This window comes from Camelus dromedarius, chromosome 11 (assembly GCF_036321535.1).
Source record: "Camelus dromedarius isolate mCamDro1 chromosome 11, mCamDro1.pat, whole genome shotgun sequence".
Lineage (NCBI taxonomy): Eukaryota > Metazoa > Chordata > Mammalia > Artiodactyla > Camelidae > Camelus > Camelus dromedarius.
Genome location: NC_087446.1, coordinates 35,243,591 through 35,262,325, shown reverse-complemented (window position 1 = coordinate 35,262,325; position 18,735 = coordinate 35,243,591). Strand labels below are relative to the sequence as shown.

The window sequence follows — 18,735 nt, the reverse complement described above, 5'->3', positions numbered from 1 at the left end:
TTAGCGAATGCAAAAAAGGATACCCTCAGGAATAATTTAGAATCAAAAAAAAAAAAAAAAAAGAAGACTGTTCATGTCTCAAGTTGAACACTTTACCTGGCTATTTTACGTCTAGGGTCCCTTTTAGGTGAAGGCCCAAGACAGCTCCAAATTTGACACAAGGGCTAGTAAACAGGAGATGCTCAATGCCCATTTTAAAATAAATAAAAGTGAGTTGTAAGATTATATCAATTAGAATAAGAAAAAAAAAAACAATTATCTCAGTGCTATTGCTTGAAAGAATCGGTTTTCCTCGTGGATTCAGAGATTACATACGAAGGAAGAGGGAAGGGACTAGGCTTTATTCAGCGCCAACTGTGTGTGAAGGATTTTGAGGTCTGTTTTCTCCTTTCATCCTCAGAACACCTTATTCAACAGGTAGTATGAGAAAAAAGCCAGGTTCAGAGATGCTAAGTATGGTCACACAGCTAGCAAGTGACAGAGATGAATTTCAGCCCAGTTCTGACTCCTAAATTCAGGCTTTTTCTAGCCAGATCCCTGTTTCTGTGGAAGGCATTCTGTTCTTAAATCATGTTTGCCTTTCAAAAACAGGAAATCATTTAATGAGCAAACCATTATCTTGTCACAGTGTTAACATTTATCTGAATAAAGTTAGATGTTACATCTGTAGCCTGACAGGTCTGACACATTTTAAAATTTAATAAATAGATCAAATTTAAGTGCTTTTAAAAATTCAGGAAAACACACAGACTCAGCACAGCTTTGAGCACCTTAGGCTGGGATTTAAAAAAAAAATCAAACCCTGCTTAGCATTTATATGACACTAGCAAGCCTGGGACTCTCCAGATGTTCATTACTCTTCAAATGAATCTGATAACATCCCTAAGGCAGAGACTGCCAATAAGGAAAAGAAAAAAAAAGAGGGCCTAATTTAGAAAACTCAAAATAATAAAGTAATTGGAAAGGACATAAACCTTCCCTTAGTTGGCTTTATTCCTGTCTAATAGGCCAGTGGTTTCCAAAGTGTGTTCCCTGGAACCCCAGGATCCCTTTGAGGGACTTCAGGGGCCATGGAGGGGGCAAAGAGAAACTGAGTGGGCACAGCCCTACACCTTTTAGCCCCACCTACTCCCAACAACTCAGTTACCTGTTTTTTATATGGAGATTATATGCAAAAATATATCTGGGGACAAAACAACACATTCCACTGCTTTAAAAAGTCTAGAAATACCTGCTAGCATGTTATGGCAACAATTAAATGGGTATAGTAACATCTCCCAAAAAAAAAACACTCGGGTAAGAAAGCTGGGGTTCTAATGGTTACCGATCCGGGAGCAGGCACTTTTTTTTTTTCTACCATGGAAAGTCTACTTGAAATACTTTGAAATTTAAAATGTCTTTGAAAAAAAGTCATGAGATTTTTTTAAAAATGTGTAGTTATTTTAAAATATAAATCCATGGTTCCTGGCTTGGTAATGATGCTGTTTATAAAACAGGGCATAGACAATGGCAGGGGGTGCCCACAGTCTCCTCTGTGACGGGGCCAAGATCATTAACTTGTTCCTGGGACAGCACATTTCTTGCGAAGAGCTTCTCTGCTAACTACTGTATTCTAAAGAAAAGACAGACACCTTGGTCACTTCGATAATAGTGCAGAGAACGAAGGCACCACTCACAACCCCGGGCATGAGATCTAGAGAACTATGTACCTAATTCAGAACTTGCTCAGCAGCCTTGGTTCCCTTTCCACAGCTAGAAATGAGGTCAGTGATGCTCTGCATTAAGGATCCTCCTTGTCTACTGACCATAATCACTCCTTGTTTGGAAAGAGAATGAGCTTTGGATTTAGACAAGCCTGGGTTCAAACACTAGTCCTTCTACTCACTGCCTGTTAGATTGGGTTAGTTAACTTATTCAAGCTTTAACTTCTTTCTCTTTTGAGTGGGGATATACAATTTACCACAGAGGACTGTCGAGGGGAATAAAGACAAGGTGGCAGCCAACACAGACACAGCACTTACCGTGTGCCAGGCACTACGCTCGCGCTTTACATAGACTGAGTATGATTATCTCCCTTTCACAGATGTGGAAATTAAGACAAAGAGATTTTAAGACTAGGTAATCAACCGATGTCAGACCCTCCCCCTCCCCCATCTCCCCCTTTCAAACAGCATGGCCATACAAATTACAAATAAAATTGGAAATCAGGGCTCAAAACACTGGATTCGAAATGACTCACTGAATGTCACTGAGAAATGACTCAGTCTCCTCACCCACAGGAGCACAGAGCCCCACCAATGTGGGAACAGCTACAGATTACATGGGCATGGGTCAGACGGTGGGGTAACAAAGACCCAATAATCCTTCCAAACTCCCTGTTCTCATTTCAAGCACTTTGCTCTCTTTCCTTCCATAGCCCATTAGAACCTAATGGACTAGAACATAATAAATTCTGCCAGGTTCTGCATCTGCGAAATCAACTACCCCATCCACAGAGGACAATTTCAGTCATTGCTGACATTTCCATTCCTCTACCTCGTATATCACAAACTGTACAACGGTTCCAGAGGTTTTGTAAACAGCAGAACATTTGAAGAACCTATTCAGGTCTCCGAGCTGCACTGGCTACTGCTGGCTGCTGCCTTTGTGAGTCTACAGTGGAATTCATTCACGTGCTCACTAACAAAACACACTGAACAGCTACTACATGCTGTACTGTGCTCAGGGTACTAGGTACACAGCAAGGAAACAGGAAGACGAGACTGCCAACATCCCAGAGTCTCCAAAGTTCCCTGAACGCTGCAGGGTCTAACACTTCCTCAGCCGGCGGGATCTCAGCCATGGCTAGGCAGTCCCCCAGGCACATGACACAGCGGTTGTTTTCTTCCCACCCACAGCCACCCACAAGAAGCCACGCTGCCACTGCAGGACACACTAAGGGAGGTGGTCTTAAGAAATTCCTCCTGTATCTCTCTCTTCTCCTACTCTAGCATCCAGTACTCAGAAGCTCAGACTTTCAGAAAACAAAAGCCAGGAACTTTGGACAACATAAATCTCTGCTGAATCAAAGGGGCAGTCAAGGGACTTGGCTGCTATCTTGGGATGGAGAATGAAGGGTGAGAATAGAAAGGGAGGGAAAAATATCAAGAAAAACACATACACACACACACACATAAGTACCCTCTTACACTGCCATACATAAATGTTTTTTTCCTAGAAAGCAACAAAGCAGCTTTCATTTTGAACTTCAAAAAACTGTGATCTGTGAACTTTTAATTTTTCCTGAATTGAACTGTGCAGCAAAACGTTCACCACTGCTTTAAAGTATTAGGCCTAGCTCAGTGCCTGGAATATGACAGGTGAGATGGAGAGATAGAATAACCCTTCCCTTCCTTCTAAGCTGTACATGTGATTTGGGGGACGCTGAGAAACAACTTATGGATGGCTAGCCACTCTGAGACATCTTTTAAACAGATAAAGCTATACTTAGGGCACAAGCAATACAGGAAAAAAAATTTATTTTACAGTGTAGGATAAGGTGGAAGAATTCTTGCATCAGGATGTAACAACACAAGGATAAAACTGTAAAATTCCTAAGTAGTTCCTTTTTCCTATCATTTTAATTTCACTTTTTATTTATCAGAACAAGGGCTGACATATGATTAATATGTTGTAGAGTCAATATTTCATTGTAATTATAATGAAATGTTGATTCTATCACATATTAATCATTTACCCTGGGGAGATATATTCAGTTTTTCCAACTTTAAACTGGGGAAAGTAATATTTACTATTACTTATGGTTGTTTTAGTATTGAAAAGAGATAGTTAGGGAGAGCACTTTTATAGCAGCTACTAAGACATTCAAGAAATGTGTGAAACACACACTCTTCTAAGCCCAATCTTGAAGGTCATACAAATATGTCCACAGAATTGTAGGAAATAGTGAAATCTTTCCATCAGCCTGCTAATCTCAAAAGTGTAGAAGAGAAGGAGTTTTACTGATGTTCAAATCTTGTATTTCTTATATTTTTTATATGCTGGCCTCTCAAAGCTTTCTATAAACAATAATCTAAGGCGCAGTCCCTTGAAGAACCAACTATGTGTTTTTATACTTAGAAATTTCACTGAACTGGTTAAACATCTGAATCACATTTGCAACCTAGTTAGAGACTGAAGGTGGATAAATGGTCCAAATCTTTCTTACCAGAGATGACCCAGATTGCGTGGGCAGCTTCCCAAACCGACTTAGCATAAAACTTGTTTTTTAACAAGAAAATAAATAGATTCATTCTAAGACATTAGAAAATTCTTAAACCTATTTAAAAAAACTTGATTTGCATTTTAAAATGAAGTATTTCCTTTTTTTATTTTTAAATTTAAATATTAAGTGCACACAAACATATTCTTCTACTTGTTCAAAGAGATCACCATGCTAAATTATAGAACAGTTTTCATAAACAAAATGTGTTTTAATAAGATCTCATGAGAAAAATTACTATAAAAGTAGTCTTATAAACATTCAGTTCATTCTGAGAGCTTGTTTGGAGGTTCTAGTCAGGGAGCACAGCTACTTGTATACCCTTGACCGAGAAGAACGGTCCTCCTCTGTCCAGGATGGTTGTCCTCTTTGACCGAGCACACAGAGTTGGGAGGGATGCACAAGGAGCGGTGAGGAAGGGGACACCCGCCTAGCCAGCCAGATCAGCTGAATCAACCCTGGCAATCAACGGGGTGACAGATGTCACAGCCAGATCGCCCTCACATCCACATTTAGTTCATTTTGATGTGAGTTCTTTCAGCCCTAAAACATGAAGTTCACTTTGCACAGAAGCCAACCTTTATCATGTATTTTTTAAAAAGTCCTTTCGGCATAATCTATCATCTTTTAAATCAAATGAAGTAATTACATAATTTTATAACTTTCCATGAAAAGTTATTTTCTTTCCAATGTCTATTAATTTGATTTTGGTCTCCTGGGGAAATTTTTTCTCTTTTATTGGGCCTCTTATATTCTTCATTAAAAATATTTCTCTCCAAAGTAGCCTCATTTCCTTCAATTCTAGGATCCTTCACCTCTGTGTTTAAACCCTATATTGGGCACATTCATTGAGGAATGAAAGAAAGGGTAGGAGCCCCTCTATTCTACTCTGGTCTCTGCTATTTATCTTATTACACTGGCACTTAACTCCTCCCACCCTCTGCTGCCCTACTTGTAAAGTGAAGATATTATTTCATAAAGTCAGGAGGATAGTATAATGACAAAAGGAGATAACTAGTACATAAATGCTTAAAATTGTTCGTAAGAAAATATAGAAATATAGATATATATATAATTTAGAAATAGACTTCATCGTACATAAATGCAATGTCACAAAACTGAAAGTAGCAAAAAATTGCAGTGGTTCTTTATGCAATGCTCTTCAGATCTAAACCCTTCAAATCCAATGTTACATTTGATATTAAAAGAGTATCATTATCTAGAATTACAGCTCTGATAGAGAAGCACAAATGTTAATGACTTACACGTCACCCATTCTCAGTGCTAAATCTATAACTTGAGCAAATACACTGATTCTTACAAAGTTCTTAGTGAAAACTGTAAAACAAAAAGTAGTGGAAGAAGAGTAAACCTTGATTAATCAAAATGCTTAGAAGAGAGAGATTTTCTTCTCGGTCACAGCCCAGCATTGATGACTCCCAGATACCCGTGCTGGAGAATTCCTGATTTCAACCTACTGCATCAACATTTACTTCTTACTACTCATATCTGAGCAAAGGAATAGTTTTCTGGTTTCTTAAATATTTTTCTTTGATTATGACTAATCAAGGAATCTAAAAAGTTATAATGCCCAGGTAATTTACTAAATAATATAGCACACCAAATACACAGAATTTATAAGTTCTCCACAGTTTCCCGACTAGGCTTCTTCAAAGACCCCAATCCTATGTGGTTCAGTTTCACAAATTTAACCAGCATTTCACTAACCATCTCTTCTGGTCTCAAAATGATTTTACACGGCATCTCTTTTAAGACATTTTTTTTTTAAAGCTTGGTCTCTAAGGTTTCTAGTTTTATTACCCCCCCCCCAAGTATTATAATAGTTTTTCCTTTCATGGTGAACTTAAAATTTGAGTGAAACTTACTTTCTTGTATTGCATTAAGAATCTCTGAAAAGTCCACATCACTCTTTGGGCCGTCAGGTAGTATTTGCATATCCAGCTGGTAGCCTTGCAAATCCACTCCTCCTTCTAGAGAAATGAAAGATATTCATGGAGTTTGCACTGGTTATCAGAGAGCCCAGCACTAGGGTCCCAAGGAGAAGCAATGTCAAAATCTAAAATGAAAAGCCAGCTGGTTTGCCAATGATCCTCCCTCTTGGACAAATGACTTTTAAAAAATGAGGAACATTACCAGCCATTTGCCTCTTATGGGACCAAAAAAGGTTTAACTGTATTTCCAATGCAAAAATAAGGCAATTACTTTATTTAAATACCACACACTTCACAGTTTTTATGATTTCCTAGTGAAGAACAGAACATGTTAGCTTCCACCCAAGGACATTTAAAATTACTCTCAGCTTCCACATGGCTAAAATGTGACATACACAAACACTTTATGAAACCATCTTCCTTAAAGTGGTAATAATTTATTCTAAGGGAAGGAGTTAGTATTCCTGATATCACAAAAAAGAGGTATCAATTTTTAATGGTTGGACTTCCTTGCTATATCACTTATATTTTTATTTATTTTATGAAGCAATGAATGCTCTTGTCCTAGGTTTGCCTGATGTATTTTTGGTGTGTTCTAAAGAAAGAGGGGTTTTTATGCTGTTCCACGCACCTACAGAACATCTAAGGAAGTCAAAGAAACCAAGGTATCAAAAAGTAGCTTTACCATTAACAGTAATAAATTTCTAAATACATCTTAAAATACTCAGTAAGAACATCTCCAATTTGATGAGCCTAAAAGGGCTAAAAGCCAGTGCTAAAGTAAAGAGAGCCTGATGAATAGAATGGGGCATGCTCTAGCCGCCAATGTTTTTGGAGAAATAATTCTTTTGTAAGCCCAGGAATCATTCTTAGCCCCGAATAAAATTTCAGTTACATCCCTAAAACTCAAGAATAAGACAGTTTCTATCCTACAAGAAAACTCATTCTGGGAGGGAAACGGACACAAGTAACTGTAACAGAAGGTGAGCTTTAGGAGGGCAGGAACTTCTGTCTGCCTGCCATAACCCATCTCTTAGAACAGTGCCTGGCATAGACTAGGCCCTCAACAAAAGTAGATGGAGCGAACTAATGATGCTATGAGGTGCTTCTGAAACAAAGGCAGTAGAGCGACAAGTAAAGCTGTGAGCTCAGATGCCGGAGGTAGACAAACCAGCATTCAAATTCTTATTAGAGGACATGGAGCCTCTCTAGGTCTCAGTTTCCTCATCTAGAAAATAGGGGTGATAATAACAGTCTCACAGAGCAGCCATAAGGACCAAATGAAATAATGCGTGAAAGCTCTTAGCTGTCACACAGCACTCAGTAAATGGAAGCCATTACTGTTATCACCCATAATAATTTATTAAAGCAACACTGGTATTGATAATAGAAACCATCTAGCTATTGAAGAGTGAGAAGGAATCTGTAAGTCAACTATCTGGGACCAGCATGCACTGAAGAGATAGGCAAGCACTGCAGACCAGTAGTGAATTTTTAAATATATACATGCAGTTGCCTCATTGCAAAAGTCTGAAGTTATCTATGACACTAAGCTTCTCAATGGGACAGAATAAAGATGTGTTCCTGCTGGTGCAGAATTAAAATGGGCTATTTCCTCCCCTCGCCCAGCCCAGCCCCATAACCAGCTACCTCGAAGGGGTAGGGAAAAGCTCTGATGCTTTTTGACTTCTGCTGAGGCTAGTAACCTTTATTGTGTTCAACAATCAAAGACTCAAAGACCTCATAATGACATCAACAGGAAAAAGAAAAGAAAGAATATTCGATACCACCCATTGGCCAGGTTCTGTGCTATGTACTTCATTATTTCATTTTGTCTTTACTCTAACCCTGAAAAGGAGGTGCAGCAAGGAGGAATTTGTCCAAAAAAAGTTACTAAGTTGTAAAGATGTAATGCCAATCCATGATCTTAACTAGTCTTTAATACCACTCATATCCAAGCAGTCATGAATACAGGTTGCTAGAAATAAGAACATTTACAAACAGTCTAGGACTTCAGACCAGGACAAAATTACATAAACTAAAAAGCAAATGACTTCTTAAACAGACCAATAAATAGAAGCCCAACTTATTTTCTTGTTGTTTGTCATAGGAGTTCATAAATTCATGTAGAAGTAGTTATGACTACTAAACTACAGTCTTTAATAACTAGAATTCCACATATTTTCATAATTTTTTTGTTAGAGAATAAAAGAAATTTTCACATATTGAGGTATGGGAAAGTCATTCTGGCTTATAAACGTGTTAACTTGAATTTTATGCTAACTAGAACAGCCTGTTTGTGGCCTATCAAACATACATCGTTCATCTGCTTAATAATTAAAGAAAAGGGCACACTGACCAGAAGTAAAGAATGTCCATGTTAAGAATAAAGATTAAATGCATCCCTTCCGGAGATGCTAACGCTGATCCTCCTTCGATGACGAGGATCCCTTCAGGTGCCAAGGCCATACTGACTCGCTGTGTACTTACTGATCTGGTTTCTTTTGTTTTTGCTTTTTTTAAACCTTGAAGGACTATATCCCTGACACATTTAATGTTCTTTGATCTGATAAGACATAAAGCTGTGTTGAAAACCATGCTTCTCAGGAGCAGTTTCTCAGAGTTATCTGAGAGTCTGTCTTCCAGGCTATAGTCAAAAAAGGCAACATAAAGGAGGCATTCAGGTCATTAAATTCCATCTTTAAGGAATATTTAATGACATAGGTAATGAGAATGGATACAAGGATACAGGTAAATATGGAAGTATGTCTCAAGAATATTTAAAAAACACACTTTTTTAATATGACTAGAAAAGGAGACAGGAAGGAACTACTCCAATGGGTATAGAACTTCTCTCAACTGTGAAATAATAGGTATATTTTGTTTTATTCCTTGTATTTTCTGTTTTTCACAACAAGCATAAAATATTTTAATAATTTTAAAGTCATTTAAAAATTCAGATTGTAGCAGTAGAGGATATTAAATATTTAGAGCTCAGGATTCAAGACTTAAAGACTATAGATGTTAAAAAAATAAGGAACTAATTTAATAAAAAGATTTTCTAAATTAAATTCTTAACATGTATAAGTCAAATAGCTCTAAATTGCAAGATGCAACATTATCTTCATAATAAACATTAAGATTACATTTAGAATCACTAAAATATAAGGCATTTTTCTACCTCTCATGCAGAAAAAAAGAGAAAATACACTTTTAGAGAGTAGAATACAATGGTCTGGAACTTCCGGCAGTGTCATTCATTAAAGTCTAAGATGACAAAGTAGAGGATGCTGTAAACAAGGACTTTTGTAAACTTTCCTAAACAGTAAGTGAATACTGTGCAAGGACATTTTCAAATAAATCCTTCAAGGTGATAATCTTCACCTTTATCACATATTGTCCAAGGGAAACAGACTAAATCACATCAATATTTGAAAACTTGTGTGTCTGTTTTGGGCTTTTGGTATCTACTTGTTTATTGCTAGTCCTATAGTGTTAGTGTCATTTCTAAAAAGTTGAAAATCAGAGTTCTTCCTATAGTCACGAATGTCTTTGACCTTGAATCAAAACTCAAAGCTCTAAAAAAATTAGGCAACAGGGTGAAGGTTTCATGGTTTCAGACTGAAGGGCCTCAGTAATTGACACGCAACTAAGTTCAATCCCAAAGAAACTAGCTACATTATACAGGGAAGTTAAGCAAATTACATTATAGAGAGAAGCTAAAAAGATTCCCAAAGATGTGGAGAACCTACTGAACAATTTTTAAAAATAAAAAACAGCTACAAAATTCATGTGATCTCCAAATTTGCCTTTAGCTTTTCTCACACTTGACTGATAGAAGTGATTACATTCAGATCTTAATTGTGATTTGTAGTATGAGTAAAGTCAAAAGTAATTACAATAAAAAGTGACCTTGATAACAGCACTTGCATTTAATAAAACATCTTTGCGGAGCAAACATTTAAAATATTCATTTTGAATTTGTGTCTAGCTTATGGGAATTTTACCTAAATGTTTATATGCAAAAGGAACAAAAAAACCCCAAAAAACAAACAAAAAACCCCACAACCAAACAAACCCAAACTTCAAAAATGAGTTTCTTGATTGGTAAATATATCCATGCCTCTTCCATCCCATCTATGTCTACAGAAATCCCTTTCTATTTTTTAGGCCCATCCTAAGTGCTCTGCTTAAAGCATTTCTTGATCCTAACAAGTAAATATAATTTTCTACCCACTGAGCCCTTATAGCTATCTATACTTTATCTTTTCTACAGTACGTTTTCCACAAACTAAAATAGGTAAAGTATCTAGCACAGTATGGAGTAGACACTGAGCCCCTATTTATCTCCATCTGGATTTCCTCCTCACAATGAGAAAGGAAAATGGAGAAATTACAACCAACACCACAGAAACACACACACACACAAATAAGAAAATACTCTGAACAACTATATGTCAGCAAATTGGACAATCTACAGGAGATGGACAAGTTTCTAGAAACATACAGTCCACCAAAACTGAATCAAGAAGAAATGGATCATTTGAACAGACTGATCACTAGAAGTGAAATTGAATCAGCAGCAAAAAACAAACAAACAAACAAAAACCTCCCTGCAAACAAAGATCCAGGACCAAATGGCTTCACTGAAGAATTCTACCAAACATACAAAGACTTCATACCAATCCTTCTCCAACTCTTCCAAATGACTGAAGAGGATGGAATACTCCCAAACTCATTTTATGAAGCCACTATCACCTTGACACCAAAACCAGACAAAGACATTAACAAAAAAGGAAATTACAAGTCAATATCATTGATGAACATAGATGCAAAAATCCTCAACAAAATACTAGCAAACAGAATCCAGCGACACATTAAAAGGATCATACACTATGATCAAGCTGAATTCATCCTCAGGGACACAAGGATGAGTCAACATATAGAAATCATTCTATGTGACACACCACATCAACAAAAGAAAGGACAAAAATCACATGATCATCTCAATAGATGCAGAAAAAGCATTTGATAAAATTCAACATCCATTTATGATAAAAATTCTTAACAAAGTGAGTACAGGGGGAACATATCTCAACATATTGAAAAGCAATTTATGACAAATCCAGTCAACATGAAATACTCAATGGTGAAAAGCCGAAGGCCTTCTTGATAAAATTTGGAAAAAGACAAGGATGTACACTCCCACCACTTCTGTTCAACACAGTATTGGAAATACTAACCATAGCAATCAGACAAGAAATAAAAGGGATCCAAATTGGAGGAGAAGAGGTAAAATTGTCACTATATGCAGATAACATGATACTATATACAGAAAATCCTAAAGGCCTCACACAAAAGCTAATAAAAGAACTCAGCAAGGTAGCAGAATACAAGATTAATATACAGAAATCTGCTGCATTTCTTTACACTAACAATGAAACATGAAAGGAAGGAAGGAAGGAGAGGAGAGGAGGGGAGGGGAGGGGAGGGGAGGGGAGGGGAGGGGAGAGGAGGGGAGAGGAGAGGAGAGGAGAGAGGAACAATCCCTTTTAAAATCACATCCAAAAAAGTAACATGCTTAGGAATAAATCAGACTGAGGTGAAAGACATGTATGTGGAGAACTACAAAACATTGACTAAAGAAATTAAAGATGACTTAAAGAAATGGAAAAATATCCCATGCTCTTGGATTGGAAGAATTAATATCGTTAAAATGGCCATACTACCCAAAGCAATCTACAGATTTAATGCATTCCAATCAGATTACCTATGACATTTTTCACAGAACTAGAATAATCCTAAAATTTACACAGAATCACAAAAGACTTGGAATTGCCAAAGCAATACTGAAGATAAAGAATGAAACTGGAGGAATAACCCTCCCAGACTTCAGACAATACTACAGAACTACAGTTATCAAAACAGCATGGTATTGGCACAAAAACAGACATATGCATCAATGGAATACAGAGCCTAGAAATAAACCCACAGACTTACAGTCAATTAATCTTTGACAAAGGAGAAAGGAATATACAATGGAGAAAAGACAGTCTCTTTGGCAAGCAGGGTTGTGAAAACTGGACAGCCCCAAGTAAATTAATGAAGTTAGAATATGCCCTCATACCATATACAAAAATAAACTCAAAATGGCTTAAAGACTTAAACATAAGACACTATAAACCTCCTAAGAGAAAACACAGGCAAAACATTTTCTGACATAAATCTCAGCAATGTTCTCCTAGGGCAGTTTACCCAAGCAACGGAAATAAAAGCAAAAATAAACAAATGGGACCTAATTAAACTTATAAGTTTTTGCATAGCAAAGGAAACCATAAGCAAAACAAAACAACAACCTAGGACTGGGAGAAAATATTTGAGAATGATGTGACTGACAAAGGTTTAATTTCCAGAATATATAAACAGCTCATACAACTTAACAAAAAACAAACAACCCGATCCAAAAATGGGCAGATGAACTAACAAGCAATTCTCCAAGGAAGACATACAAATGGCCAATAGGCACATGAAAAAATGCTCAATATTGCTAATTATCAGAGAAATGCAAATCAAAACTACAATGAGGTATCTATCACCTCACACCAGTTAGAATGGCCATCATTAAAAGGTCCACAAACAGTAAATGCTGGAGAGGGTGTGGAGAAAAGAAAATTCTCCTACACTATTGGTGGTAATGCAGTTTGATGCAGCCATTATGGATAACAGTATGGAGATTCCTCAAAAAACTAAAAATAGACCTACCCTATGATCCAGCAATCACACTCCTGGGCATATATCTGGAGGGAACTCTAATTCAAAAAGATACATGCACCCTAATGTTCATAGCAGTATTATTTATAATAGCCAAGCATGGAAACAACCTAAATGTCCATCCACAGATGCTTGGATAAAGAAGCTGTGGTACATTTATACAATGGAATACTACTAAGTTATAAAAAATAATAAAACAATGCCATTTGCAGCAACATGGATGGATCTAAAGATGGTCATTCTAAGTGAAGTAAGCAAGAAAGAGAAAGAAAAATACCACATGATATCACTCACATGTGGAATCTAAAATTAAAGAAAAAACAGACACAAATGAACTTATTTACAAAACAGAAACAGACTCACAGACATAGTAAAAGTAAACAAACTCATGGTTAGTAGGGGGAAAAGGGGCTGTGAAGGGATAAATCAATAGTATATGCAAATCTCAAACTCCTATCTATAAGATATACAACAAGTTTCTTCTGTATAGCACAGGGAACTATATTCATTATCTTGTAATGACCTGCAATGAAAAAGAATATGAAAATAAATATATGTATGTGTATGTATAACTGAATGAAACATTATGCTGTACTCCAGAAATTGATACAACATTGTCAACGGACTATACTTGAATTAAAAAAAAAATATATATATATATATATATATGAAAGAAAGAAAGAAAGGAAGAAAGGAAGAAAGGAAGAAAGGAAAGAAGGAAAGAAGGAAAGAAGGAAGGAAAGAAGGAAGGAAAGAAGGAAAGAAGGAAAGAAAGAAAGAAAGAAAGAAAGAAAGAAAGAAAGAAAGAAAGAAAGAAAGAGAAAGAAAGAGAGAAAGAAAGAGAGAAAGAAAGAGAGAAAGAAAGAAAGAAAGAAAGAAAGAAAGAAAGAAAGAAAGAAAGAAAGAAAGAAAGAAAAGAAAGAAAGAAAGAAAGAAAAAGAAAGAAAGAAAAAGAAAGGAAGGAAGGAAGGAAAGAAGGAAGGGAGGGAGGGAAAGAAAGAGAGAAAGGAAAAGAAAAGAAAAGGGAGAAAGGCAGGCAGGCAGGCAGGCAGGCAGGCAGGCAGGCTCAACAGTGGCTAACTCTACTACCCCTTTTCCAACCCCAGTACAACTACTTTTAAGAATTTTGGTTTTTACTTCTTTTGGATCCCTCTATGTGTGTATCTCATTGTTCTTGATCAATTTTATACAGTTGACCCTTAAACAACTCACATTTGAACTACACAGGTCCACTTATATGAAAATATTTTTCAACAGTATACACTACAGCATTAAACAGTCCATGGTTAGTTGAATCTGAAGATGCAGACAAACCTCGAATTGGGAGAACCAACTATAAATTATACACACATTAACTGCCCCCCCTTCATTGTTAAGGGTTAACTGTATGTAGTTTCTATTATGATTCAAGACAACATAACTTGTATTACTGCCTCTCCCCCTTGCTCCCCACTCACCCATCAAATCACTCTTATTAGTTATTGTATTATATTGCCTTAGTTTAGTGACTTTAAATTACTTAAAATTCAATTTTTTGTTCAGTCAAATTCAGATGATCCTACATTTTCAAATTAACCCAAAATGGTATACAAAGCACATTCTGACAATGTACTGATCTGGATTTAAATTCCATTTTTATGAGTTCCTGAGCCATTATATAATGAACTTCTTTTTCCTCATTTATAAAATGAAGAACAAAATTTTCTGAGCTCCATTCAAAATTACAGACAATTATTTACATACATAGATAATTGTATGAAAATAATTTGCATATATGTAAATAATTTAGTTCATAGTGTTACATCATCATGATTCACTAAAAACTTTAAATAGTATATTCCTTCTCTGTAAAATGAGGGCAAATTCCAAGTTTAGGACCTATGCTAAATAAAAACAATTCAGTTTTTAAAAGTTCTGTAATTTGGACTTGGAATAGTTCCTCCATATTGAAATAGAAACAAAAGAAAGTATGATAAATCAAATCTTAGCTTCCCCATGAAACACAAAAGATGAAGGACTCTGTAAAGTTAGCTTAAAGGGACAAACGGTATTTTCTTGACTTTCTCATAATAAATGATGCTTGAGCTGAAGTCTACATTCTAGTTATATTCTGTGAATAAAAATTGGTAATTCCTGTCTGGAGAGGTATATTCAATACAAATCCTCAAATGCAGCATTTTGTTTGTTTGTTTGTTTTTACAGAATAGAGAGTAGTGATATTTTAACCCTTGATAAATATCTAAAATGAATCTCCACATGTAATATTTTTGAACTTAATAAGCTGCATAAACACCATTTTGAAATTGGCAGTTTGTTTTCAATTCCCTGTGAGTGAATTCAGTGTTTCTACAACAGTGTTAAGATGGAGAAGGATATTAAGAAGAGAGGGGGGTACATTTTGTCTTCTTTATACTGTATCAGCCAGTGTCCACGATAAATCTTTTAAGAAGAAAGCAAGGAAATGAACCCAATTCTTCTGGAGGATCCGAAATTGGAAACCCGAGATTTACATATGGGCTATTCCACTGTTTCTGAAAAAGATTTCCATCTCTGTTTCTTAACTTCATTTACAGTGCTGCCGAAATCTATTTAGTGTCCAATAAGCTACAAAGACTTCACAACAGAGGACGCTTTTTAAGTGCTATTATAAAAAGACACACAAATCACACTCTTTTATATTAGTGCTACATAACCATAAATCTAGTGATATTGCAAGATTATTCTTTCACAGAAGAAAGCTCAGCTTTCTATTAGTAGGAATACACAGATTGATTTACCCACACTTGTCACTGCACAGGCTAAAGGTGTTTCTTCAAATGATTAACACTGAGTAGTTCCAAGGTCCCAATTCTGGATTGGGGCCTGACTGGAGAACCACATCTGGCTAATAGCGGACGGATGATTCTCAGGTCTAAAATAGACATAATAATCCCACTGCTTCAGCCAATAATGGCTGACCTTCAACAAAATTGCTGTCATGTTTCCCAGGATTGGCAAGACAGTGATCTCTTAAGTTGTAAAGAATGCCTGCACTAAGAGCTCCAAGGAGGGTCTGGAAATCAGAGCTGCAGAGCTCGAAATGGCAGGAAGGATTTGTGCGGCAGTGTAGGAAGGGCTCCACGGGAGTCCTCCAACCTCCTAGATGCTGAGGTCTGTTGCTATGACAACAGGGACTCTTGCAGAAGAAGGGAAGAGAGAAGCTCAGATTAGGAGGGGTTACAGAATAGAAACGATGAGACTTTCTGCATCACTATCATGTTGTTTACTCTCTTAACTTGCCTGATAAATCTACAGAAGGACTTCAGATGAATGTATGAAAGAGAATAGCCTTGCAAGACAATAAACCTCATGAGAGCCAGGGCTCTGCCCATCTTGTGCCTCAGCCTCTCAACCTGTAACTCAGGGAATTAAGTAAGCAGAATAGAAGCTTACTATTAACTGACTATCCACCATGGTTAAGAACTCAGGTTAGGATTTGGGCTGAGGCTACTAGTTATAGTTGTATGATCTTGAGCTAAATAACTACTTAAATCTCTCAAGGCTTCTTAAATATAAAATTATTTGAAATAGCCTTGAGCTGAAGATCCAGATTTCAACTCCATAAAACCTAATACTCTTTCCAGAAATAGTTTTCTTTGTAGATTTTCTTCCTTCATTTTGTATGTCCAAATGGTTCTGAAAAGATTCTTCAGAATATTCTCTCTAAATGCGCCATATAGGTCAAAATATGTGCCTATGTCCCTCATGCAAATTTCTAACAGAAGAATTTGGCATGTATTTTTAGAAAACACAATTTTGTTACTCAGCAAATGATAGCAAGGAGCATATACCAATGCCCACATTTGCCAAGGCTCAAAATAGCTTGTTTTCCTAAGTACCCCCTACTTATTAAACTCACATCACACAATGGAAAAAAAAAACACTAAAGAGGAAGAGGTTCAAATGAAGGATGATTAGTGTTATTTCTAAACCCTAGTTTAGAAAGACACCACACTCCCCTTCTCTGCAGTGAGAAATAAAACAGAGGTCCAAAGTAGCTCTTGTAGTTTTACTCCTACATATTTTCAAAGCCACGTGGAAGATCTTATCTTCCAGTCACACCAAAAATCCATTTCACAAATAGAGAAACAAATATGTGATTGCATCCAAGCTCCAGATCTATTCAAGTAAGAGCAGCAAGATTCCTCAGGTTTCATAATGAAGTTTCAGGCACAATTCTCTAACAACGTCTGTTTCCAGAGAAGGCGATAAGAAAACACTAAAATTTCACACTCAACTATTTTCATCCTCAAGAAAAAAAAAAAAAAAAAGGGTTCCGTTGGGGGTGGGGGTGGGGAATACTCAAAAGAAACTGAAGACAGGTTTTAGCTAGGGTCCAACAATGACTGATTTTCTACTTTTGGTGAAGCAATTTCATTACCTGAGCCACAGTGAAATAGGGGTAATTCCACCTTGCAGAGCGCTGTGAGGACTCAGGGAGATGGGGGAGAAATGTGTGTGCAAACCCTTTGGAGATAACGGAACATCATCTAATGTAAGGTGGAGGTATCACGGCTATTAACTGTTGTAAAGATTAGCCATGTATTTATTTTGTCTTAATTTTTTTTCCCTAAACAATGAGTTCAATCTTGACTCTCACCTTGGCAGAACTAGAGACAAATCAGGCAAGACACAAGTCTTTCTTGGTTGTCTTTCTTTTTTCCAAATCTCTCCTTAACTGCTCATGTCCTCTCCCTCTCCCCTCAGCCTCTGGTACTGATGTTTAAGGGGTGAAACAGAATGTGAGAGGCAATTGCCGAGTTCAGTCTGTTCCCTAATTGGAGACTAGGCCTTGGCATGAGGGCCAGAAAGGAATCTTTTAAACTCAGGGAAAGAGGAATGAGTTTCATAACATTGGAACCAGAAAAAAGGAAGAAGAAAAAACAAGGAAACTAGCACAACATTGTAAATCAACTATACTTCAATTAAAAAAAAAAAAAAAAAGGTCTAATGCAGAGTAGAGCAAAAAAGAAGCGAAAAAGTGGAGTATCACTTATGTACGAAGAAATGATAGCCCAATAAGGTGACTATCTGTGTGTTCAATGGAATCCTTCTGGTCCCTTCTTCAGTATAGTTTTCTTATGTTAAGGTTTGAACTATTACATGGCTTTTAATTTAAATTTTCCAAGGCTTTGTTACACTAACTTGTTAGAAATATTGCCACCAAGTTGTTTGAAGAAGGTAGTGAAAGACTCAAACCACTCATGTTGAAATCTTGCCCCCTTCACATACTGGCTGCATATTTTGGGGCAAGTTACCTAAATCTTCTCTGTGCCTTAGTTTCCCCAACCATAAAATAAGGATAGCAGCATGAGGATATTATGGGAATTAAATGAAATAATGAATGAAAATAGCTTAAGAGTTTTTGAAGTTGGGTATATGTTAGAGTAGTTAATGGTAGGTTTAATTTTATTACTGTCAAACACTTACTACTCTCTGGAAAAGATACATGCACCCCAATGTTCATAGCAGTACTATTTACAATAGCCAAGACATCGAAATAACCAAAATGTCCATCGACAGATAACTGGATAAAGAAGCTGTGGTATATTTATACAATGGAATACTACTCAGCCATAAAAATAATAAAAGAATGCCTTGTGCAGCAACATGGATGGACCTAGAGATCATCATTCTAAGTGAAGTAAGCCAGAAAGAGAAAGAAAAATTCCACATGAGTGATATCATGTGGTATCTAAAAAAAAAAAGAAA

The 18,735-nt window shown here is 36.6% G+C and overlaps 1 protein-coding gene across 2 annotated transcripts in view; it reads right to left on the bottom strand.

Moving 5' to 3' along the window:
- The window catches only part of ANO4 (anoctamin 4), a 263,559-nt gene that overhangs the window by 153,758 nt on the left and 91,066 nt on the right, over positions 1–18,735 (bottom strand). Inside the window, exon 3 of one of the 2 annotated variants that reach the window (XM_031462956.2) lies at positions 6,148–6,252. The exons of the other annotated variant lie outside the window; for it this stretch is intronic. Coding sequence (XP_031318816.1) covers positions 6,148–6,252 — 105 coding nt within the window. The remainder of the gene's footprint in view (positions 1–6,147; positions 6,253–18,735) is intronic. 2 annotated transcript variants of the gene reach the window in all.